This window comes from Protobothrops mucrosquamatus, unplaced genomic scaffold (genome assembly GCF_001527695.2).
Source record: "Protobothrops mucrosquamatus isolate PMUCROS unplaced genomic scaffold, P.Mucros_1.0 scaffold3020, whole genome shotgun sequence".
In the NCBI taxonomy this organism is placed as follows: Eukaryota; Metazoa; Chordata; class Lepidosauria; order Squamata; family Viperidae; genus Protobothrops; species Protobothrops mucrosquamatus.
In genome coordinates, this window is record NW_015389035.1 from 19030 (window position 1) to 45315 (window position 26286).

Consider the following 26286-nt stretch of genomic DNA (forward strand, 5'->3'; position numbering starts at 1 on the left):
CTAATGGGAGGGGGGAAGGGGCAAGATCTTCAGCTGGCCGAACTTGCGGATTTGCCGGCTCAGCTGTTTGGCGCTCCGCCGAACAGCTGATCAGCACGGAGACCCTCTTATACAAGGGTGCGTCTTAGAGACAGAAAAATATGGTACTTACCTTTCTTGGCACGGGTGGCAAAGTGGATGCAGTGGGTCATGAGGCCTGTGCAGGCCATCTCGGTCTTGTTGAGACACAAATCTGTGCCATGGGCAAAGCATGAATTGCAATGGACTCCATTCCGATTCTGAGATGCTTTTTGAACTATGGATGGAGAGACCCAAAAGAAGAACTTGAGAATCTCTACAATAGGCCACGATTTGCTCAAGTGATTAGACAAAGCAAAAAGAAAAAAAGACTCAGAGCATTGGTGCTTATGTATGTTGTCTTAGCATCCTGGATGGGTGCAACAGATACCGCCAAATTTTCCCTGCCGTTATTTATTTTTATTTATTTATTTTTATTTTATTTTTGGACTTATATGCCGCCCTTCTCCCCATGGGACTCAGGGCGGCTCACAGCATATTAAAACAGTATAAAACATTATCCCCAATAAAAACCAATTAAAAACAAATATTTGTCGCTGTGTCTTATTAAAATTATTAAAATTGTCCCTATTTAAAATTCACCCTAGGCCAGACCCGCTTGCTGAAAAAGCCATGTCTTGAGGGCGCGGCGGAAAGCTAGGAGATCCGGAATCGTCCGGATCTCGGGGGGTAGTTCGTTCCAGAGGGTGGGGGCNGAACCTGATAAAACGCCCCCCTGGTCACGGCCGACAAATGGTCTTCCAGTGTCAGCCGTGGATCCAGGAGGACACCCAAGTTGCGTGCCCTCTCTGAGGGGGCCAAAGTTTCGCCCCCTATAGACAGCGATGGAATCAGCTGACTATGCCGGGGCGCCGGCAACCACAGCCACTCAGTCTTGGAAGGGTTGAGTCTGAGCAAGACTTTACTGAAATTAGCTTGAAAAAAAAGAACAGGACTTCCCTCTCCCCACTTCTTTCAGATGCATGCTTGTATTGAAACAAAGTTTGGCATCTTAGACAAATCACTTCTGGATAATGCCCTATGATAGGAGTCCCCAATCCCCTGGGCCATGGACCGGTACCAGTCTGTAGCCTATTAGGAACCAGGCTATGCAAGTCAGCTAAACTTCATTTGAACATGCGTGAGATCTGGATTGTTGTTAGTTGCAAAGTCGTGTCCGACCCATCGCGACCCCATGGACAATGTTCTTCCAGGCCTTCCTGTCCTCTACCATCTTCTGGAGTGCATTTAAGCTCACGCCTGCTGCTTCAGTGACTCCATCCAGCCACTTCATTCCCTGTCGTCCCCTTCTTCTATTGCCCTCAATCTTTCCCAGCATTAGGCTCTTCTCCAGTGAGTCCTTCCTTCTCATTAGGTGGCCAAAGTACTTGAGTTTCAACTTCAGGATCTGGCCTTCTAAAGAGCAGTCGGGGTTGATCTCCTCTGGGGCTGACCGCTTTGATCGCCTTGCAGTCCAGGGGACTTGCAGGAGTCTTCTCCAGCACCATAGTTCAAAGGCCTTAATTCTTTGGTGCTCAGCCTTTCTTATGGTCCAGCTTTCACAGCCATACATTGCAACTGGGTAAACCATGGCCTTGACTAGATGCACTTTTGTTGGCAGGGTGATGTCTCTGCTTTTTAATATACTGTCTAGATTTGCCATAGCTTACCTCTCCAGGAGCCTAAAAGAGAAAACCCACACTGGCCTGTGGAAAAATTGTCTTCCACGAAACCGGTCCCTGGCACCAAAAAGATTGGGAACTACTGCTCTATGAGACAGGTGGATATTTTGGAGAAGATCTTGACAGCACATATTGTCACATCTTCATACTGTATATTGCCTGTCTTCAGTAAGGAGAGGAGGAAGGAACTCAGAGCCAGTTTTTGCTAACTGCCATGAAGATGGCCTCCTCCAGATCTCATTTCTCAAGAAGTAGCCACTGTGAAAGCCACATTCCGTGGCCACATAATAGTTTCCCTGTGTTTCGAGAGCTCGTGTGCCACCTCCTGCTGCTTTCTTTCAGATTGAGAACCATTCCCCCACATTTTGCAGGGGGTTTTTTTCCCCATTCCAAAGGGATTACTGATATTCATGGGAAAGGAAAGGAACTCGGTGGCCATCCAAATGACCTTGGAATTAATCTCCCCAGAGCAGGGATAGGCAACCTTGGCTCTTTTATGACTGGTGGACTTCAACTCCCAGACTTCCTGAGCCAGCCATACTGAGGGGAAAGGGAGAGGTTTCCAAGCTGAGCCATGCTGACTCAGGAATTCTGGGAGTTGAAGTCCACCCATCTCCGAGTGGCCAAGGTTGAGAAATACAGGCCTAGGCCAGGGGTAGGCAACCTTGGCTCTTTTATGACTTGTGGACTTCAACTCCCAGAATTCCTGAGCCAGCCATGCTGAGGGGAAATGGAGAGGTTTCCAAGCTGAGCCATGCTGGCTCAGGAATTCTGGGAGTTGAAGTCCATGAGTCATAAAAGAGCCAAGGTTGCCTACCCCTGCCCCAGAGCCACTGCAAGGATCAACAACAATGGATGGTACGAATTAGCAATGCCAAGGGCTGTCTAGGGAACATGGCTGCCTTTGTCGGAAACCTGCTTTAAAAGAATTGTTCGTGTGCTGCTTAATCCGACCTGCCTGGCTTCTTTCATTGAAACCACCCCAGTTCTTTACCCGTTATTTCCTCAATGTTGCAGCGGTCAGCACGGCAGCAGCTGGAATTCCACCGCATGCGAAAATCCCCTGCCATCAACCCATAAAACTGGTTGCACAATCGGTCGTCAGAGTTGCACTTCTTCTCGTAAACTGGGTTTTCTATGTCTTGTGTCCCTGGGGATGGAAGTCAGATCAATTAAACAGTTAGGTCCAGGGGTAGGCAACCTTGGCTCTTTTATGACTCGTGGACTTCAACTCTCAGAATTCCTGAGCCAGCCATGCTGAGGGGAAAGGGAGAGGTTTCCATGCTGAGCCATGCTGGCTCAGGAATTCTGGGAGTTGAAGTCCATGAGTCATAAAAGAGCCCAGGTTGCCTACCTCTGAGTTAGGTCAATTCCTGAAAAGGTATGCCTTTTCCTCTACAGGGATAGCTCATAGGTCAAGGGCTACCCCTATGCCATACTGGTCCAGTGTGGGCTGGTAAATAGACTTTTTTTTTACTTTCCATTCTGATTCTCATCTACATATATTGTGGCAAACCTGATGAATTTCCTTTGCAACCTTTTTGAAAGCAATAAAGTCTCCTGCCTTGGGTAGGGGATTAGACTAGAAGATCTCCAAGGTCCCTTCCAGCCCTATGATTCTATATTCATAATGACCATGTATGTTGGGGATAATAGAATAGAATAACAGAGTTGGAAGGGACTTTGGAGGTCATCTAGTCCAACTCCCTGCTCAGGCAGGAAACCCTATACCATTTCAGACAAATGGTTGTCCAGTCTCTTCTTAAAAACTTCCAGTGTTGGAGCAGTCACAACTTCTGGAGGCAAGTTGTTCCACTGATTGTTCTAACTGCCAGGAAATTTCTCCTTAGTTCTAATTCTCCTTGGTTAGTTTTCATCCGTTGCTTCTTGTCCTGCCTTCAGGTGCTTTGGAGAGTAGCTTGACTCCCTCTTCTTTGGGGCAGCCCCTCAAATATTATTGGAACACTGCTATCATGTCCCCCCTCATCCTTTTCTTCGTTAAACTAGACATACCCAATTCCAGCAACCGTTCCTTGTATGTTTCAGCCTCCAGTTCCCTAATCATCTTTGTTGCTCTTCTCTGCACTCTTTCTAAAGTCTCAACATCTTTTTTACATCATGGTCACCAAAACTGGATGCAGTATTCCAAGCGTGGCCTTACCAAGGCATTGAAAAGTGGTATTAATACTTCACGTGATCTTGATTCTATCCCTCTGTTAATGCAGCCTAGCACTGTGTTCGCTTTTTTGGCAGCTGCAGCACACAGCTGGGTGCCAAATATTTAAGTGATTGTCCACTTGCACTCCAAAATCTCCCTCAAATTTACTACTATTGAGCGAGATACCACCTATACTGTACCTGTGCATTTGATTTTTCTTGCCTAAATGTAGAACCTTACTTTTTTCACCATTGAATTTCATTTTGTTAGTGCCCAATGTTCAAGTCTGTCAAGATCCTTCTGTATCTTAAGCCTACCCTGGAGAGATAGGGCTTGCTATGGGCAACCTTGAACCCATTGACATAACTCAATGACAGAACAAACCATTTTATGTAGAAGGTCCCACATCCTATCTCTATACCAGACATGTCAAACACAAGGCCCAGGGGCCGGATGCGGCCCGCAAAGTGGTTTCATATGGCCCACGAAGCCATCCTGGAAACAGTGAGGGAATGGCCCCCGCTGCCTTGGCCCTGGCCCAGGCCAGCTGGGAGCCAATGTACAATTTTGTGATGGCCATCTTAGCACTTGCCCCGGTGGACCATGCGTTGGCACTTGCCCCAGTCCCACCCCCTTCTGCCAGAGACCCTCAGATCTGTCCCACTCCTGCCCAGGCCCCCATAGACACCCTTGATGCGAATGATGTAGAACTGGCCACGCCCACCCAGTAGGCCACACCCACTCCATCCATGCCCACCCAGTAGGTTGCACCCACTCTGGCCACACCCACCCGGCCCCCCCAGGGCAACCGCAATGCTGATGCGGCCCTCAGTGAAATTGAGTTTGACACCCCTTCTCTATACTCCAAATCAAGTAAGGAATTTCAGATAGCAATGTGGGGAAAGATGGCTTAGCAACCTCAGGGAAGAATTGGTGCAAATAAATATCTTGGCTCATGCCCTTAGGCTAAATGTAAAACCATCCTCAGTCCTCCAGAAAAAAAAATAGAAGTTAAGAACAGATAAGGGGGGAAAAGAGATAAACAATTATTTTTCTAGACAAATTTGTTTTAGAGACAGACTGAAAGATAGTTACAGACCTGTGTCCTCATCCCGGGCGATGGTGATACAGCTGTTGACCGTAAGTGGACATTTCTGCTGAGCTGTGCTGCAGTTATAACCTTCTGTACTGGTACAATTGAAGCAGAAAATGGCGTCCACTACAGGGAGATGTTGAAAGAATAGTTAATGCAATCATCTCTGAGGATGTCTATTCTCAGTCCTCCAGGTCAAGGTTGTCCCAGAGGTCCTTTTTCAGGAAGCAACTGGACTTGTGCCTTAATAATAATAATAATAATAATAATAATAATAATAATAATAATAATAATAATAATAATAATAATAATAATAATAATAATAATAGTAATAATAATAAAGTTGGAAGGTACCTTGGAGGTCATCGAGTCCAACCCCTGCTCAGGCAGGAAACCCTACACCATTTTGGACAGATGGCTGTCCAGTTTCTTCTTAAAAACTTCCAGTGTTGGAGTATTCACCGCTTCTGGAGGCAGGTTGTTCCATTGATTAATTGTTCTGTCAGGAAGTTTCTCCTTAGTTCTAGGTTGCTTCTCTCCTTGATTAGTTTCCATCCGTTGCTTCTTGTCCTGCCTTCAGGCATTTTGGAGAATAGCTTGACTCCCTCTTCTTTGGGGCAGCCCCTGAGATATTGGAACATGGCTATCATGTCCCCCCTCGTCCTTTTCTTCATTAAACTAGACATACCCAATTCCAGTAACCGTTCCTCATATGTTTTAGCCTCCAGTCCCCTAATCATCTTTGTTGCTCTTCTCTGTACTCTTTCTAGAGTCTCAGCTTCTTTTTTACATCGTGGTGACCAAAACTGGATGCAGTATTCCAAGTGTGGCCTTACCAAGGCATTGTAAAGTGATATTAATACTTTACGCGATCTTGATTCTATCCCTCTGTTAATGCAGCCCAGCACCGTGTTAGCTTTTTTGGCAGCTGCAGCACACGGCTGGCTCATATTTAAATGATTGTCCACTAGGACTCTGAGATCCCTCTCACAGTTACTACTATTGAGCAAGGTACCCCCTATACTATACCTGTACATTTGGTTTTTCTTGCCTAAATGTAGAACCTTACTTTTTTCACCATTGAATTTCATTTTGTTAGATAGCGCCCAGTGTTCAAGTCTGTTTATATCTGAAGCTTCTTTAGAAATATTTTACAGCATTCGGTATTCCAGCAAAGACTTCTCATTCTACAGCTTGAAGGACTTGATTCCATTAAATCACTGTTCCCTGTTGAACTTCCACTAATTGTTCTACTTTTAAAAACTCATGAATTTTGCCAGGAAAAAAAATCAATATTTTTTTTTAAAAAAAGAATGAAAAAGGACCCACTCAAATGAGTTATGGGTCAATGAACAGGCTGAACAAACACACCAATTCCTTGCCAGTTTTGGAGCTGAGTCAACTCAACCCACTCTACTTTTTGCAGAACTATTAAGCCTTAAGGGTGAGCTAAGGATTAGAAAAAATTAAAATGGATACACCTATCCAAAAAAAAAACAAAAAAACCAAGAGAAGAGAAGGGCAGCTGGGTAGAATTGCAAAGAATCTCGTATTTCACATTGGCCAGATTGACAGTACTGAATCACACGTAGCCTTGCTGCTCAGATTTCTTTAAGCAAATGCAAAACAAACATCTCTTAAAGCACATTAAACTTCTGCTGTTCCTCGTTAGAGATGGAGTTGAGCAACCTGATGGCAAATAAGGACAATTACAAAAAAAACTGACCAAAGTCAAGTATGGCAGAGAAAGAGTTAAGGATATGACAGCTAAGAAGGGGGGGAAAAAACCTTTGGGTTGGCCCCCTTCCCTTGGTACCCTATGCAGGTGCTTATTTTGCTTAATGGCTAATCCAGAGCTGGCTATCTGCCTTCTTTAGCCATTTTGTAGGCACTTCCTGATGGGATCATGTCTTACCAATGAGAACAGAAGAAGAGAAAGACCAGTTTGCCATTGCCATCCCAGAAAGCATGGCCTTTCTCTTTCTTTCAGATCATGGCTCTCTCGTCCTTAAAGCAAATAATTTTTCCCCACATTGGGATGGAAAGCTATTGCTTCTACTGTGATCCTCATGACCCCAGCTAACAAGAAGAGATTAGCATAACTTGCTGTCTGCAACTGGTGATGTCCCTCAACTCTTGGGATAGAAGAGTGGAAAAGTCCACGAAGGAAGAAGGTGCCAATTTCATGATGGTTTATCTGTTTCTTGTTTCATAGACCCAGTTCTTCCTTCTCCAGAGTACCAGGAAGTACTCAGGGGCTGCCACAAAGAAGAGGGAGTCAAGCTATTTTCCAAGACGCCTGAAGGCAGGACAAGAAGCAACGGGTGGAAACTCACCAAGGAGAGAAGCAACCTAGAACTAAGGAGAAACTTCCTGACAGTTAGAACAATTAACCAGTGGAACAACCTGCCTCCAGAAGCGGTGAATGCTCCAACACTGGAGGTTTTTAAGAAGAGACTGGACAGCCATTTGTCTGAAATGGTGTAGGGTTTCCTGCCTGAGCAGGGGGTTGGACTAGATGACCTCCAAGGTCCCTTCCAACTTTATTATTATTATTATTATTATTATTATTATTATTATTATTATTATTATTATTATTATTATTATTATTATTATTATTATTATTATTATTATTAGCTATAAGACAGGATGATGTCCTCATGTAAGCCTCTTCAAAAGATTTCTAGCAAACAGTAGCTCAACTCTCTTCCACGTAGCTTGATTCAGAAAAACCACCCCCCTTAGCCATTCTTTATTCCCTTCCTTCTTCTGTAAACCTGCATCCAAATACTGGACAAGCTTTCTCAATTAAGGTTGCCACCTGCTCAAACAAAGCCATCCTGATTGGTTTCTCTGAGAGCCTGAAGAATTTGCAGGAAGTGGGGAACCCCTTCAAAAGCCAAACATTTAACATCACTCATCGTTGCTAATCAAGCCACTTCAGCTTCTAAGGGCGGTTTCCAAGAGTTTGCTCGCAAACCGGAGTAATCAGAAATGGGAGAGAGAAACAAAAACTCCTGCAGTGCACCTGGAAGAGCCAGGAGCACCCCCTCCATGGTCAAAAATCATCCTGTAAAGCTCTGGTCGATCCAAAGGACTTACCTGGATGTAGGAGTGGGATGAGGAGGCAAAGAGCAAGAGAGTACATGGTGTTATTTGAGAGCTCAGCTGATTTCTGGAAGTCAAGCCAGAAGCTCTCTCTTGTTCTTCTCTAGCGAACGAGATCCCTGTCCAACAGCAAGAGAGGATTACTCAAGGAGCAAAAGGCTGGGTTGGGCAACTCCGTGCTTACCTGTCTGCGGGCTTTCAAGGCATCCTCTTCTCTTGCATGAATGCCTTGAAGCTATCTTTATTCCTTTCAAGGCGTCCTGCTCTCTCTTGCATGGATGCCTTGAAGCTCTCTTTTTCTTGTGTCAGAGGTGCCTTCAAATTATAGACATATAACTTTCAATATTGCACAAATAAAACAGATCATCAAAGGATAGCACGTGTAAAAAGTATGTAAAACAAATAGGATTAAAACTAAATGACATTCACCCAGTATTGGGCCATGTCAACAGTATCTTCTCTTGCCAGCATGAAGTCTTCCTCCATACACATTGAAGGGCACGTGTGAGATGGATTGTCCGAATCCAAATTCACACAGATTATCTTCTATGGGAAAGCCACACTTTCTTAGACGATTTTTGCTCTTCCCACCCCTGCGCGGAGCTTATTCAGCGATTTCCATACTGGTTGAGGTTGTTCTGGACCAGGAGGCAGAAACTCGTGTGGTTGAAGCCTTGAAGTGGAGTCTTCTGCAAAATCCACTCGCCATCATCCAACGTGGCCAGAAAATACAGGACGTCTCTTAAGTCCCATAAGTAGCCTCCCCACAAGAGACGCAGGTGTTCCTCGGGGATTAATTGCAAGAGCTGCTGAAACTAAATCTCTCTGGCTTTAGCACAAGAGAGGCAGACTCAGAGGGACACAACTAAGCCCTGACCCTGGGAAAAGGATGGCGAACCCAGGACACGTGTATGAACGGGGACATGCCATAACATTTTGGGTGACTGGCCAGTGTTCACCAACACCTGACAACTATTTTCGAAAACATGCCCTGTTCTTGTGCAATTTTCAGGAGGCTGTGCAGGCCACTTGAGAATGGGTTGGGTTCTCACATGGCCTCTGGACCCTCCAGAGGTTGCACACAAGGGCCATGCTCTCGTGCGGCTTCTGGAGTCTCCAAAACCCATGCAGGGTCCTGCTTTCGAGCAGTTTTCAGAGGCTGCAGAGGCTACAGAGGCCATAGGAGATTGGGATGTGCTCTCACATGGCCTCTGGACCCTCTGGAAGTTGCACACGAGCACCATGCTCCACCATGACATCTGGGACCTTTGAAAATTGTGCAAGAATGGGGCATGTTTTCGTGGGCCTTTGGAAGGGGGCTGCAGAGGCCGTGGAAGGGCACTCTTTGAAGCCAGTTCAAGAACGAAGGGCTTGTGCAACCCAGAGCAGCCTCAGGGGTCTTTCAACAGACAGAAAAGATGTACAAAGATAAACGGGGTGTGGCAGGTCCTGGCTGGGCTGTGAGGCAATTGTGCCATTCGCCAAGGCTCACGTGCCTTGGGGAATGGCGTGAGGTGGCCTTTTTCAGCAGCAGCATGGCCTGGAGCTAAGGTTGAGGCCTGCACCTCTACTTCAGGCCCAGCCTTGGGGCTGCTACTGAATGCCACTGTTGGCCTAGATCAGGGGTAGGGAACCTTGGCTCTTTTATGACTTGTGGACTTCAACTCCCAGAATCCCTGAGCCAGCATAGCTCAGCATGGAAACCTCTCCCTTTCCCCTCAGCATGGCTGGCTCAGGAATTCTGGGAGTTGAAGTCCACGAGTCATAAAGTTGCCATAGTTCCCACCCTGTCTTGAGGGATGAGGTTAGGACAGGGGTAGGCAGCCTTGGCTCTTTTATGACTTGTGGACTTCAACTCCCAGAATTCCTGAGCCAGCCATGCTCATTTGCCCAACCCCCAATTCACATTCCAGTTGGCCTAACCCAGAACGTGTCTTTCTAATACTTCACAAGAAAAAAAATATCTTTCAAACATGCCCCTCATTAAAAGACTCTTTAAACCAGTTATAGCTTGGCTAAACCCTCATTCATACACAAGCATCCAGGCAAAATGTCTCAAGGCATTTAACTGCCAGTGACAAAGCTATAAATTGCATCCCTTGTGTTGTGCAGTTCCTCCAGGCTATACACACACAGAAGAGAAGAGAAGAGAAGAGAAGAGAAGAGAAGAGAAGAGAAGAGAAGAGAAGAGAAGAGAAGAGAAGAGAAGAGAAGAGAAGAGAAGAGAAGAGAAGAGAAGAGAAGAGAAGAGATCTCTTGGAGCAACTATCAATTGTCTCTTGAACAATGTCTTCACACACTCTGCCACTGTGAGAAAGCTGGCCCTCCAGAATGGCCCCACCAAAGACATGTTTCCATCAATGAAGGCCAGCTCCTGATTTCAGATGATAAACTACAGGCCTTTCACCTCCACCTGCTGTTCATTGCCAAAGGGAAACACCCATCCCATATAATCTAGTGAGACAGAGAATGTGGATCGACGGGTCCATCCAGAAAGATTATTCGGTGCAAACCTCAGAAAACTAAGGTCATATCTGCAAGCCGAAGAGCAACTTCCAATCAATCTGCTGTGCTTCCTGGAGGGTTGGGGGTGAGGGTGGAAGCATTTAATACTCTCAAGCTGATGAGGAACAAGTGCAGGAAATGTACATGTCTCCCATAAGCTTTTCAAGGCATCCGGTGGTGCCTTAGCAACAGCACTTAGACTTAAACACTGGAAGTTTTTAAGAAGAGACTGGACGGCCATTTGTCCGAAATGGTACAGGGTTTCCTGCCTGAGCAGGGGGTTGGACTAGATGATCTCCAAGGTCCCTTCCAACTTTATTATTATTATGGATCATCGCACAGTCAGCCAGATGTTCAGACTGGATTTGGCATTTTGTCTACCTATCGAGTCCTTACCAAGGACCTGGGATAGGCAGATGTGGATGTTTGATGGTATTACAGATACCGTCGCAGGATGGAAGCAGTTCCTAGTAAGGCCGCCTTTTGCAATTGACTAATGGCGAATTTGTCAATGTCAATGGTGTTCAAGTGGTGCTCCAGTTGTTTTGGGATTGCACCCAAGGCACCTATTACTATTGGTCCTATATTATTATTGTTGTTGTTGTTGTTGTTGTTTACCACTTCATCGTGCTTTACAGCACTCTCTGAGCAGTTTACAAAGTCAGTATATTGTCCCCAACATCTGGGTCCTCATTTTACCAACCTGATGATAAGGACTTAGGAGACAGTATTAATTGTGAATATTAAGGTGACCAACCATCCTCCTTTAGGGAGGACAGTCCTCCTTTTGTAAGTTCTGTCCTCCCTCGAAAAGTGTCCTCCTACATGTCCTCCTTTTTGATATTTGAAGACTAATCTGCAGGGCTTTTTTTTTCTCATAGAACGCTCAGAACAGCGTTCCGGCACCTTTTTTTTTTTTTTTATGGTTTTTTTTCAACTTTTGCATGAACTGTGCTACTCCCCCTATTGGCTTTTGAAAGCCAATAGGAATTGCTGCTGAACGTGCCAAAACACCCGACTGTCAAACTTTGCACATGCAAGTTATCTGTATTATTGTTGCAATGAATAAAATGTTTCTTTTATTTACGATATTCTTTTCTTCAATTTATTTGTGTCCTCCTTTTCATTGTAAAAAAGTTGGTCACCTAAGTCAGAGCTTGGGGACCTCTGACTTAGATTGATGTTCTCCCAATCTGGTCCCAATCTGCTCCTTCAGATCTTCCAATGGTCCACTCATCACCAACGTAACTGAGTCCATCCACCTTACCATCAGACAGATATTATTATCAAAGTAATTCTTCACACAAATTTTGCACATTAGCTCTTTGTTTGATTGATTGGTTCTGGAATGCTGCCTGATTTCCAAATGGCTCTGGAGGGCTTCCATAGTTCAAAATAGAAGAAGGCAGTGAAAAACCAAAGGGCATGTGCAGTTAGGCAAAATCACGCATTACATTACAAAATAAAACCACCAGGGACTCAACCAACAGTCTAACTGTAAGCCTGGTTGTAAAGCCATTTTTCAAAGATTAATGGAACCTTGTAAATTAGGAATCTATCCAATCTTACTGAGCAGGCAGAAACCACAGGAGACACAAGCCATGGAAGTCTCCATAGTGACAATCAGCACTTTGAACTGCATGCAGAAGCAATTCTTCGGCATAACCTCTTAGGAAAAGTGTTGAGATCTGGGCTTTAATATAAATATGTTGTGTCAAACTGGAACTCCTACCATGGCATAGCCAATGAGCTAATAATGAACCAAGAAAAGGAGAAAGGAGGGGGAAAACATAATAGTTGGTTGTCTACTCCTCGCAACTCCTCTCGTTGACCACAAGAGAGCAGAGATGTTCTACCAAGATTGGCTACCTGCTTCTAATCCATCAACAATGTCCAGGATATGCCTATAACTCTCCATCCTCACACCTGTAGTCGGATTGTATGCAGCCAGATCAACAGTCAGGAACTTTGACTAAATTAATGTGGAAGAGGTTAAATTTGTTCTCTGAACTCAGCTAATGGAATGAAAAAGGATTTGGATAGACCTGGCAGAACTGTTCTGCCTCAATGAAATAAAAATTGCCAATAAAGGAGAATATTTGTAACTTGGGTTGAAACAAGGAGTCCTTGATGCTCTCTGAGCTTGGTGTCTTAATAATAATAATAATAATAATAATAATTATTATTATTATTATTATTATTATTATTATTATTATTATTATTATTATTTTGTAAAGATTACCCTTTTGTTGCCGGGATCTTGTAAAGATTACCCTTTTGTTGCCGGGAACAGTCCTTCCTCTTCCCATACTTGCAAACATGGAATTCCTTATGGAACGAGAACCCCATTCAGTTATGGCCGGTCAGTCCTAGAGGAGATCACCCTGACTGTTCTTTAGAAGGCCAGATCCTGAAGTTGAAATTCAAGTACTTTGGCCACCTAATGAGAAGGAAGGACTCACTGGGGAAGAGCCTAATGCTGGGAAAGATGGAGGGCAAGAGAAGAAGGGGACAACAGAGAATGAGGTGGCTGGATGGAGTCACTGAAGCAGGAGGCGTGAGCTTAAATGGACTCCAGAAGATGGTAGAGGACAGGAAGGCCTGGAGGAACGTTGTCCATGGGGTCGCGATGGGTCGGATATGACTTTGCAACTAACAACAACAAGGAACTTCCCTTCTCAAAATAATGGGGATCAAAATTACATGGGATTTCAATTCATTTGTACATGGCTTTCATTAAAATTAATTCATATGATTACTCCCCGGTCATGTGTTTATTAATTTTTCCCTTCTGTCAGTGTAAGGAGTATAGCTAGCCACACCCAGGATTTTTGAGGACCACATACAGTTCTTGGTCCTCAAGTTATTCATCTTTGGATTCCACATTCTTATGCCAGTTCCAAAATCTGGAGCATTGGGAAGAAAGTCTTCGGCCGAGATGGACTCGTGGGTGCATTTGTCTTCTCCAAAACTATTTCCTGCAAAAGGTACTAGAGCTACGGAGTTCTCCAAAATGCCTTTTTTACAGAAAGACTCACACCTCAGAATGCAACATCTCTGCAAACTGTTGTTTTCTTTAATAAGGGGTCTTTTGAACTCTCCTTTGTGTCCCCTACATCCCTCATTTTGAAGGTTCCTGAACATCCTTTTGCAGACTAGGATATTCAGTGACATTGGCAAATTTCTACACTGGAGAACCACCCAGGAAAAAGGCAGAAACCACAGCCGTTAGTCAACCTCCACAACATGGACAACAGATTCTCCCATGGCTCTGTTTTGATTGCCCATCTTTGCATAAATTTATACACTGCCCATCTTGCTATCCCAGCGACTCTGGACAGCTTATAGCGATCCTTGGTTCTAGTTCTCTTAGCTGAATAAAAGGAGGTAGATCCAACCGGTGTTCGTGCAGTGAAATGCCAGGAGTGTGATTTTTGACCCCACTTTGTTTCCTTGCATCAAGGTTAGCTAACATCGCATCAGCTCGGTGTGAAACAACATGTTTTGAAACAGCCTTGCCCACTTCAATGTTTCTGAAGCCTGGAGGAAACTCCACGGGGCAATTCTGGATGAAGACGCAGGATCATAAAGTCCACAATCTTGAAGTCCACCGGCAGGGCAGGGAGAGAAATCCGTTCCATTCCATTCCATTCCATTCCATTCCATTCTATTCTATTCTATTCTATTCTATTCTATTCTATTCTATTCTATTCTATTCTATTTTATTCCTATTCATTGCAGCCACATACTGTCCCTCTTGCCCGCCTTTTGCCTCACACCATTCAACATGACAAGTGTTGCACATAAGATGGATTTAATCGCTCCAGCCTACATGACCGCATTTTTAGTGATTCTCCCCACTGCCTTTAAGTAGGAAGCGTCAAAGGAACAGGTTTAGTGACCTATGCAAGAAAGAGGGTTTGGTTTACAAGCAAAGGTGAGGGTGGCATGGGGGCAGAAGTTCACAGTCCTGAAATATTATCAGCCTCTTCCCTGCCTTGCAGTTTCTCGAGGCTAACTCCTGCCAAGGGACCCTAACATCTTTGCTTCCTTGCCCTCATGGGGTGAAAAAAAGTGCTTTGCTTTGACTTTATGGCATCAGCTTAAGGGTGGGGCACCATAAGTACTAGCTATGCAGGACTTTTGAGTGGGCTCTCATGCCTAAATGGAAATCGATGGTTTGCATAAACAAAAAGTCCCTAACCGGTATGATTTCTAGAGAGAACCAATTTTCGCCAGGATGATAAGAATCGTCTCAAGCCGCAGCCGCTGCAGTATTCCAAATGCTGCCGATGTTTTTTTGGGGAGGACACGATTTCTGACAGATGGCAGTCCAGTCTCTTCTTGAAAGCCTCTAGTGATGAAGCACCAACAATATCAGTCCTGATGACACTGGGCTCTCTGTTCTCCAGCTTTCTTTGGTTTCCTTGAAATTTGGACACTCCGGGCCTTTATCAGAGCAGCCAGAAAAGCAGGAGCAGAAGGACCGAGGCAACATCTCCCGTTGGGGCCAAACTTCTGTTGCAGAGAGGGCTGGAGCAGCAGTTGATAGCAGAATTTCGGTCCAGTCCCAGCAACTGTGGTTTCTCCCAACAAAGCTTCTCCAAGCTACAGCCACGCAGTAATGTTTGACCTTTCTCTAGAGAAAACAAATACAGCGGTAACACCAAACATCTGAAAGTGGCTGCTAGAAGAAACCACTAATAGCGGAGCTGTTCTAGAGGTGAGAATGTGGAGAGGAGGAGGAGAAGAGAGCAAAATGGAAAGGGACTAGTGGATCATTAGTGACTTGACTATTCTTACATTAGAAATGAAATTAAAGATCAAACCATTATTTACCCATTGGGGTTCTCTGTCTGTCCCATCGTGCCTCCTCACAGGGTGATGCTGTCCCTGAAGGAGCAGGTCTACAGCCCGGTGGTCCTCCTGGATCCTGCTAGAATGGCAGATGGAGACTGCAACCAGGAGGACCTTCACTCACCTTTGGTTGGTTGAGCCAGTTGAAGCCCTACCTGGATGTTGGGGGGGGGAGACCTTCCTATAGTAACTCACACCCTTCTTACTATCTCTCTAAATGACTGCAACACACTAATAGAGTCGCTTTTAAAGACATTGAGAAGCTACAATGGGTTCAGAGTATAGTTACCTAGTATTTACCAGTGGAAACACATTATACCAATTATAGAATAAGAAATAACTCTGGATGAAGAAAATCAGAAGTCACTTCTTTATATTTTCTTTCTCCCTTTTTTTGCATTTTTGACTTTGTCTTTTTTTTTATCTCTTTCCCCTTTCCTTTTTATTCTAAACACGAATTCCTGATATCTTTTTTAAAAGATAAGATCGATACAGATACAAATATAGAGATGTAGAGATGTAGAGTTAGAGATAGAGATAGAGATAGAGGTATAGATAGAGGTACTGTATAGATAGAGGTATAGATAGAGCTATAGAGATAGAGATAGAGATAGAGATAGAGATAGAGATAGAGATAGAGATAGAGATAGAGATAGAGAGAAGAGAGATACAAAGAGAGAGAGAGAGAGAGAGAGAGAGAGAGAGAGAGAGAGAGATGTAGATGTAGATATGTAATATAAAATACTGTTCATTTGCATCCCATTTTTCCTTCTGGAGAAGAGAATTGTGAGTGCAGCTCCATTACCCACCTACATATATGCTCACACAACTCACCTGTAACATTCACACACTTGGTCTGCTCCCCAACACACTTGACGTGAGTCCAGTTTCCATGAGTACATTCACCTTGGCCTGAATCACAGCAACTGGCACATTCCAAGCCATTCTCAGGCTGCTTCTTCACTCCTGGAGAGCAATCAATCAATCAATCAATCAATCAATCATATACAGGCATTAGCAAAATTTTCAGAAAGTGAATCGAGCCCCTGCTGATGATATCAACAGCCTTGCTGAACACGTTCCATCATCCCAGACTTGGTTCCTCTTGCTGGAACGTTGAGATTTTTGTGCCTGAGGAAGCTGGGCAGATGCCCTCAGATGAGTAACAGGGACCAGCCCTTGTTTCTTGCAAAGATTTGAGGCTGCATCTGGTATATCCCATCCAGAGATATTGGGATATAATTTCCAGAACCAGTTGGTCCAATTCATCTGGTGGACGCCAACATAAACATCTGTTTTCCAGCTCAAAAGACAGTTTGACAACTGCTGCCTTAGTCATCTATGGGGATTCTCGGTCATCCAGGTCATATTTGTCCCCAAGATGCTTTTTCATGAGGCAACCGGGCTTTCTTGTTTTTCCTTTGAAGACGTTTTGCTTCTCATCCAAGAAGCCTCTTCAGCTCTGACTCCCCACCATCCAGAGAACGCCTCCATTTGAGAGACTGCATCCAGCACCCTTCTCGTTCCTCCTCAGATGTGACATCCTGCTCCCCAAAGAGCAGATATTACAGGGGTACCAAAAATTACATCACAGGAGGGATACAGTACATCTGGTTGCACTCTTCTACTCCCACTGTAGGAGATGACCAGACTGAGCCCGAGGGAGGGATCAAATGCGTCATAAGTCATGAGTCCCTGCATGGCCTCAAGTGATTTAAGTCCAGCCCACCTTGAATTTCTTTCTTATCTCCCGCTCATTTCCCTTGACCGTTAGTCGGCCAGATTCTTGCAGAGAGCTTAAGCTTGCAACAAATCTTTATACTCATTTGAACTGAATCTGAATCTCCTGATTTTCCCGGTGCTTGACACCAGCCCATATCTCACAGTATTCTTCCTGGTGGAGGACAAGAAATCTACCTTGCTCTGAGAAGTGGCTGCAGATGCTTTTAAGGCCAGGTCGCCCATCGTTACAGAGAGGAGTAGAACAGCAGCTGATCTCCAGTCTCCCTGGGAGTTCTGGCATCATATATTGCCGGCGGCACAAGGTTTCCAAGGCACATGTCCGGTACGTCATTTTCCAGGCGCCATTGATCACTAGGAATCAAAGAACATGATGGAACACAATGCATCAGACTGTACCGGGGGGACCTCATATCTACGCTGATTTAGGAATGAGGATGTTCCTGAGTTACAACCCACAGAAGTGATCAGCTAGTCTAAACAGTGATTAGCAAAGCTGGAATGTATGGTTCAATAAGATCTGGAACCCTACATGTTCCCCATTCATAAGTTCATTGTTTCACGTCAAGAGGGGAAGTTCAGGTTTCGGCAACCTTGAAGGCCAAACTTGCCCAATTTGAATAATCTCCAGATATGTGGACTTTAGTTTCCAGAACGTCCAGCATTTGCCAGTTGCTGAAAAGTTTAGGAGTTGAAGTCCACATTGATGGTACTCCGCGTATCTTTGCACTCTTCTTTTGACCATCTGTCTCTGTCTCTCTCTTTCTTTTATCATTATCTCCCCTACTTGCCTCTCCTGCTATTTCTCCAACCTTTGTTTCTTCGCCTCCTTCAGAATTGCACCGTGCTGTCTAGTTTATTCGTGTCTAGCTAGTGGAAAATTTTACTTGCTAATCTGTGTTCACATTTCAGATAGATGGGTAAAAAGATCATAGATATAGTTCATGTATTTGCACTTGGCAGTTCTTTGCTCCCTTCCCAAATGTATTCGAGAAACATCTCAGTTTACCAGTAAAATCCATGCACTGATTCATATCTCCCAAACATTTGACCCGAGTAGCATTTCCTTCAGCACAGTCGCCTGTGCCCCGATCAAAACAGCTGTAGCACTCCATGCCATTGGCTGCTTGGGTGGGGCTGGCTGGAGCTGGGAAAGAAGAAGAGAAGGATACTGCTGATTGTGGTTCTTTAAAAATATACCTCTTTCATTATTGCACTTATTTCTATACCATGCCTACTCCACATTTTGAGGCGTTTACATGCATCAAAAACCAAACATAGTACCATAAAATTGAAAAAAACCTGAACATACCTACAAATTCCAGCCCATAACATCCTATCCCAATTAAAAATTGATGAACCATCACCACTAAGATTCAAAACCCCCACCACAATCAAATCAACTTTCCTGGCTTGCAAAAACATCAAAGATGAGCGAGCTAGGAGTAGCTCTGGAAAGGTGTTCTAAAATATCAAGGCTACCACAGAGAAAAATCTGCCTTCAAGTCCATGTGTCCTTCACCTCTCAAAGGATCACAACTTTAAGCATCTCCTCCCTAGAGGATCACACAAGATGAATAGGATCCATCTGCAGGAAGTTGACTTTAAGGTACCCTAGAATTTCATCGCGCAGAGCTTTACAAGTTAAAACCAGTGCTTTGAGTTGGTTTTGGAAGCACTTTTTGCTAACCAACGAAGGGTCCAAAAATCATTTTGCTCTTCAGGAAAGCTAAAACTCTTCAGCTTTAATGCATTTCTATCAGACAGAACCATACTCCAGTAATTCTATTTTCTCTTTCTTGTTTCAAATAGTTGGGAACTGGGAGGACACCAGAAACCTTCTCCTCCCCAGCCCACCCCACCTCCCACCCCACCCCCATTTGTCTCCAGAATAATATTATGAGATAGGTTGGGCTGAGACATCGGCCCAAAAGAGCTTCCTTGGCTGAGAGTGGACTAATGACTAGGTCAACCCAAATCCTAGAATTATAGAATAGCAAAGTTTGAAGGGAGCTTGAATTGGTTGTCCTACCAGTCCAACACTTTAAATCTTACTGTCAATGCTGCTAACATCGGATGTTCTGCATTGACAACAAATGGAGATGTAGCCATCTTTTTCCCTTTCGCTTTTAGAGTTAAATGATGCTGGGAGGGAGGGTATGAATGAGAGTCCAGCTAGACATAACAACACTAAACTTAGCGTGAGAATCAAGGTTATTGAGGCCAGAGCTGATAAACAATTGGCGGGCTGGAGAGCTGGAGAGAAAGCCCACACTTCAAGCTAATTGGAGAATGTGATTTATGACTGTTAATTGGAGGAGGGAATTGCGCTTTGATACTATGTGCCCAGGGGAGGGGAATTCAGTTTTTGGCTTCGATTATGCAGTGCCGATATTATGCTATTCGAATAAAAGATCCTTTAAGGTAAACAATGCCTCAAAGTTCTTTTGAAGAGTTTCATCTGTCGGAACCATGACACTTACATCATGTTGTTTCTTACTGCTTCTTACACTTCTTATTTACTCAGCAGGTTGGTGTTCTAACTTTCTGTACTTACCGCCTGTGAACCGGATATTGCAGAAGTTAGAGTCACAGTAATAGGTGTTGTGTACTTCATGATCATCTTCTGAATAGACGTTAGCTGTGCGATTGGATACACTTTCGCCTGAACAGCCTTTCATCACGTACTCAGCAATCTCTAAATCTGGGGTTTAGAAAGAACATTGGCTTGAGGAGGCCAAGAAAACCAGCTGAATTGAGGCGGAAGCCGTTCCATTCTGGTTTAAGAGTTCTGTGAATTAGGCCGTTATCGTCTGATCAGCAAACCTTAACTTTAAAAATCTAAGCTGAACATGATGGCTGAGGGCAGTCAGAGAGAGCAGAAGATGAGCTGAGATCAGCCCCATAGAATTTCTGTAGAATTGATACCACTAACTGATTTAGTAAAGACTAGGATAGAGACTAAGATAAAGACTAGGATAAAGAAAGCTCGAACAGCATTCTTCAGAATGAAAAAAGTCTTCTGCAGTCATGACATAAGCCTAAGACTGAAAATCAGGCTTGTCAGATGCTATATTTTTTCTATCCTGCTCTATGGAGTAGAAAGTTGGTCTCTGACAGAAGGCCACCTGAAGAGACTAGAAGCATTTGAAATGTGGATTTACAGGCGGCTGTTACACATAAGCTGGGTTGACAAGATCAGAAATCTTGTCAATGAGGAGGGGATAAGCCGCCTGGGAAAGCCAAGGGAAATCATCAAAACAATTAAAAAACGAAAATTAGAATATTTCGGACATGTGATGCGACACCCAGAAAAACACGGCATACTCCATTTAATCCTCCAGGGAAAGATTGAAGGCAAACGAGATCCAGGCAGAAGAAGAACATCGTGGCTTCAAAATCTAAGGGACTGGTTTGGACAAAACTCAGCAGCACTTTTTCGTGTGGCTGCTGATAAAAACAGGATCGCCAACATGATCGCCAACAGATATGGCACAAGAAGAAGAAGAAGTTTTTCAGCCCTAAATACATTTACTTTTCTCTAAACACATATTTATTATTTTCTAAATATTTATTATTTATAAATAAAGCACAACAATTACTATTTTCACACATGTTTAACCAAATTAGGTAAAGATTGGGGTTTTGTGTGGCTTAAGGCACATACAAATTGAACCTGTCTTTTGTTTTGTCCTTGAATGGGGTCATTTTCGGTTCTGGCTCAGCTTCCTCTCATATGCATATGAAATAAATTAAGAAAGGTAGCATGTGAGCAGGTATAGAGCGGATTCCAACCTCATGGTTAAATAGTCACAATCGATCAACATATGGATTGGTGTTTTTAAAATTAAAAAGTTCCCTGTTCACGGTTGAACCTTGTCTTTCTGGATCAAAATTAATAAGTGCCATCCAACTTACCTGGAAGCAAAAATATTCCTGTATAGTTGTTTGAATCTGGAAAAGAATGGGGAGCCAGAAAGTCAATAAAGAATGCAGGAGTTTGTCACACTCAGAATTCAGATATTGTAAATGTTCCCCAACTGGCTGTGTTGAGTTAGAAATTCTAGGAATCAGCATACGGGAAGGATACCAAATTGGGGAAACTGTGGTTCTCCATGTGTTGTTGGGCTCCAGCATCTCTCACACCCAATCAATCGTTGTTGCTAAGAATATTAAGGTGCAAATTAAATGCACGTGGAAAGCCATAGGTACCCCATCCCTCAATTATCTAATACCTGACTAGCCCTCCCATGAGATGGTGAAGCAGCCCTATTGTGCTGGAGGGATTCCCTGGCTATAAGAGGTCCTGAATCCTCCAGCCATTCCTCTTTCTTAAAGAAGGTCCATTAGATAATTTGATTTCAAAAGCCTGACCGTTTCCAAAAATGGTTGACAAGAAAGGCCACCCTCTCCTTCATCTCTTCAGGAGAAATGGACCAGAGTATTGCCAATTTCCAGGGATTGACCAAAAAAAGGAATATACAACTCCCATCAGCTTGAGGAGACTCTGCACCAGAGAAGGAAGCATTCAGAATAAAACCAGGATGAGGACTTCCGAAGGACATAAAGATAGATCAAAGATGATCTCCATGAAAATCAGATGACTGGGGTGGAAGGAAGAGCCAGGGGTTAGACCGGTTCTTCGAAACCTCTATGGACCAGGAGAGGACTTGAGATCACTCATAAGTGTTCCAGACAGCTACTCCTTGCAAGGAGACTGTAAGGCAGCATCCTCTGGCAGGTTTAGAGCTCTGGGAGACAAGGGGATGGTCATCTTGGTCAAACTGCAGTCAGCGCTTTTGAAATGGCATTAAGTTTGCATACTTTTTTTATAATTATTTTTTTTTTGAAATTGCTGGTTAACTGGCTAACAAATGTTAGGTCATCCCCTCCCTGTGGAAAGCATTGGGCCATTAGTCTGGACTTCTTGCAGATAAAAATGGTCCATTTTGAACAGAAAGGTGGATATAATTGAGCATCCTAGTAGGCACATAAAATTGGGGGAGTCTGCTTACAGAAAAGTTTGATGGTGGAGGAGAAGCAGGACCGATCCCTTGGTGCACACAATTGCTCCGACTGGACACATTCATGGAACATCCCAACACACTGATAGCACCGCAGGCCACTCACTACAGGGAAGGAAAAACAACAGGCAAATGGCAACTGTTGGGAAACTGCCAGCCAATCTGAAATGAGGGAGTCAAGTGAGGGCCTAGCTTGGAATCCTTGTGCCATCACAAACAACATAAGCTTAACTTCCCCCAAGACCCCTGAAACCTTATCTGGTCTTTTCCAGAGAAAGACAAGCAGTCTGGTAAAATACTTGTAACATAAGATGGTTACTGACTTTTCTTATTCACAAATGGTTCTGGTTTGTTGCACCTGACAATAACATTTTGAAAGCCTTTTGTCAAGTGTTCTAGCCACTGCCTAACATGCCAAGTTCTTCTTCAAGCACGGTTCTGATTCCTCCTTATCAAGATCTACTGAGATGGATAGGAAAGGATTATAAGAATCCCAGCAATTGAATTCTTTCCCATTTAGAACCAATATATGCTGTGTGCAGTAAGACAGAAATGTATTTATTTTCCTCCCAATAGCCTGTGATCAGCTAGATTGCTAGAAGGCAATTCACTAATCACAGAAAAGTATGTAGCTGGCCCTTTTTATTAGCTTGGGGATCAACTCTTACAACTGACTGAAGAAGCAATTAGAAAGAACAATATCCCAATCTATATCTGGGACTTTTTGGATGAGCAATAAGGAATTGTGGAGAAGGAGGAAAGAACAGGTAGAGTAGAGGACTATGTGCCAGTTGTATGTCTTGTGTCCTCTGAAGAAGCTTGATATTGGGTTGGAATCACTGCCTTGCCAGCACTGTCGAAATAAGATGAGGCTGCTATACTGGAATTGGACCTAAAACTCACCTGGCCACACAACTGATTCACACACATATCTGACCACTGTCTCAGCTTGCTTGACAATGCCCACCTGATTGGTTTTGGTCTTTTCAGGTCTACCCAGACCTTGACCTATGATGGTTTGGGCTAAGGATGAGGAAACTGTACATGAAAACATTAGCATCTTCACTAAGGTAACATGGCTACCTTTCCTGCTCCTGGTTTGAGGAACAGGCAGGCTTTTTGTGCATGTGCAAAGTGGCTGCGGGTTTCCCACATTATAAAAGGCAGCTTCTAGTTCAGTGGTGGCGAACCTATGGCACCGGTGCCAGTGGCGGCACTCAGAGCCCTCTCTGTGGGCATGCACATCGTCGCCCCAGTCCTAGGCCTTCAGCTGGGTTTTATAAAACCTTTTCGCTTTAGGCCTCTGCCGCCGTGTGCAAAAAAAAAAAAGGTTCAATCAGTCAATTTCAACTTCTCGTGGGAAAAAAAAGATCTTGCAAAGTTGGAATTGATTGATTGAACTTTTTAGTCCCACCCAGTCTGCTGTTACCACCGCAGCCACGCCCACCCAATGGGCCACACCCACCCAGCACCTTCAGTATTATAAATGTTTACATAAATACAGTACCGTATAATTTTTCACTGTTGTATTTTTAAATGTAGCCCTACACTTAATCTATATTTTAAGAATGTTCATGATTTAGGAATAACATTAATTTACCTCTTTTCGGGTAAACATGGAATGTATCCCCTAGGTACAGCTTTCTTTCAGTTTGAATTTTTACGTATCAAAAGCCATTTCAATTTAACCTGTCACCTATATGATATGATTGAGAATTTCCTGTTGTTTTCTTTTTGTATTGCATTTCAAAATTGGTTTTTGTGATCTTCCAACTAAATTAGACAGGAGAAACACCTCTGAAATCGATCAACCAGTCACTTTGCTTAATTTATATCTCATTCATTTCAAGGGGAGATAATTAGGGCTAGCTGGCTATGCTGACACAACAGGCTTAAATTAACTGTTTTTTGGAGTTGCACAGTGCAGAGATGGAACAACACATATTTACCAACTAGTAAGTAGTTGGTTCACACAAAACTCTAAATTACATTCCCCCCACAATAGTTTAAACATAACTGGAGTAATGCTTTTTACCCTGGAGTTTCATCAAATCTTGTGGGCCACAGTTTCTTCACTTTTGCCTTACTGAGTTTAATGGAGATTATTTATGTAACTGGTTCTGCTAAATATTTACGTGGCATTGACCCATAAAGAGGAAAAGTGGGGCTCAAAATCAGGAGAAAGCTCATGTTTTCCCTGTGCCCATTTCCTTCTATAAATCTTGAAAGCCATTTTGAAGCTGTTTCCTGAACAGTAGATGGTTCTCCCTCATCCCACTGANAAAAAAAAAAAAGGTTCAATCAGTCAATTTCAACTTCTCGTGGGAAAAAAAAGATCTTGCAAAGTTGGAATTGATTGATTGAACTTTTTAGTCCCACCCAGTCTGCCGTTACCACTGCAGCCATGCCCATCCAATGGGCCATGCCCACCCAATGGGCCACACCCACCCAATGGGCCACACCCACCCGGCACTCGACGATGCATTAGTGGGTTTTGGGTTGCAGTTTGGGCACTCATCTCTAAAAAGTTCGCCATCACTGTTCTAGTTGAAGGCAAGCTCCATAGGGAGATCTAACCATTCTGGGTGCAGGTTAAAGACCGAAGGGACAGCCGGAGGGATTGTGAAGTTACTCAGCCACTTATTGCCTTCAGACAACAAATTCTATTACCCTGATCTCTGCCTGCTTCTTAATGATAAGGCAGATTTACCTTTCTACTAGATCAGGGGTAGGCAACCTTGGCCCCCTCATGACTCGTGGACTTCAACTCCCAGAATTCCTGAGCCAGCATGGCTCAGCTTGGAAACCTCTCCCTTTCCCCTCAGCATGGCTGGCTCAGGAATTCTGGGAGTTGAAGTCCACCAGTCATAAAAGAGCCAAGGTTGCCTACCCCTGGACTAGATCAATCATTAGCAATTATTTTAAAAAGTACATCTAAATGTACACACTAGTTTTTGCAAAACCTGCAACTTGATGTCACTGGGAGGGGAGAGTGCAATGCCTTCTCTTTAAAAAAAAAAAAAAAAAAAGCATAAATGACTATCTCGTATCCTTGCGTGGCCACTACCTTCAGTATTATAAATGTTTACATAAATACAATATCATATAACTATTCACTGTTGTATTTTTAAATGTAGCCCTGCACGTAATCTATATTTTAAGAAGGTTCATGATTTAGGAATAACATTAATTTACCTCTTTTTGGGTAAACTTGGAATGTATCCCCATTTCAATTTAACCTGTCATCTATATGATATGATTGAGAATTTCCCGTTAACCTGTTTTCTTTTTGCGTTGCATTTCAAAATTGGTTTTTGTGACCTTCCAACTAAATTAGACAGGAGGAACACCTCTGGAATCGATCAACCAGTCACTTTGCTTAATTTATATATCGCATTCGTTTCAAGGGGAGATAATTAGGGCTAGCTGGCTATGCTGACACAACAGGCTTAAATTAACTGTTTTTGGGAGTTGCACAGTGCAGAGATGGAACAACACATATTTACCAACTAGTAAGTAGTTGGTTCACACAAAACTCTAAATTACATTCCCCCCACAATAGTTTAAACATAACTGGAATAATGCTTTTTACCCTGGAGTTTCATCAAATCTTGTAGGCCACAGTTTCTTCACTTTTGTCTTACTGAGTTTAATGGAGATTATTTATGTAACTGGTTCTGCTAAATATTTACGTGGCATTGACCCATAAAGAGGAAAAGTGGGGCTCAAAATCAGGAGAAAGCTCATGTTTTCCCTGTGCCCATTTCCTTCTATAAATCTTGAAAGCCATTTTGAAGCTGTTTCCTGAACAGTAGATGGTTCTCCCTCATCCCACTGAGAAGACCACCCATCTGACAAGTTCATTCTTACCTGCATTCAATAGACAGAAGACAAATGTGATCGTCAGCAGTAAGGTCTTGATCTGTTGGCAGTATTCTTCCCACACAGCCATCTTCCTCATATGTTGGACACCTTGTAGTAAGAGTTGGTGGAATAAGCAATCAGGCTAGATTTGATTTACAAACTTGCTCAGTGGGCGAGAAGCAATCTACTATCTACAAC

The 26286-nt window shown here is 43.6% G+C and overlaps 1 protein-coding gene across 1 annotated transcript; it reads right to left on the reverse strand.

Annotated features, from left to right (window-relative positions):
* LOC107296892 (urokinase plasminogen activator surface receptor-like) lies at window positions 1-26176 on the reverse strand. The gene is made up of 14 exons (XM_015826245.2): window positions 26095-26176; window positions 22216-22329; window positions 21119-21154; window positions 19758-19904; window positions 18210-18347; window positions 17378-17554; window positions 16295-16426; window positions 15120-15242; window positions 13450-13620; window positions 4997-5116; window positions 2734-2889; window positions 1728-1739; window positions 152-295; window positions 1-86 (listed from the first exon to the last, which is right to left on the reverse strand). The coding sequence occupies exons 1-14, from the start codon at window positions 26174-26176 to the stop codon at window positions 1-3; spliced, it is 1638 nt and encodes a 545-aa protein (XP_015681731.2).
* Window positions 26177-26286: the final 110 nt, after the last annotated feature.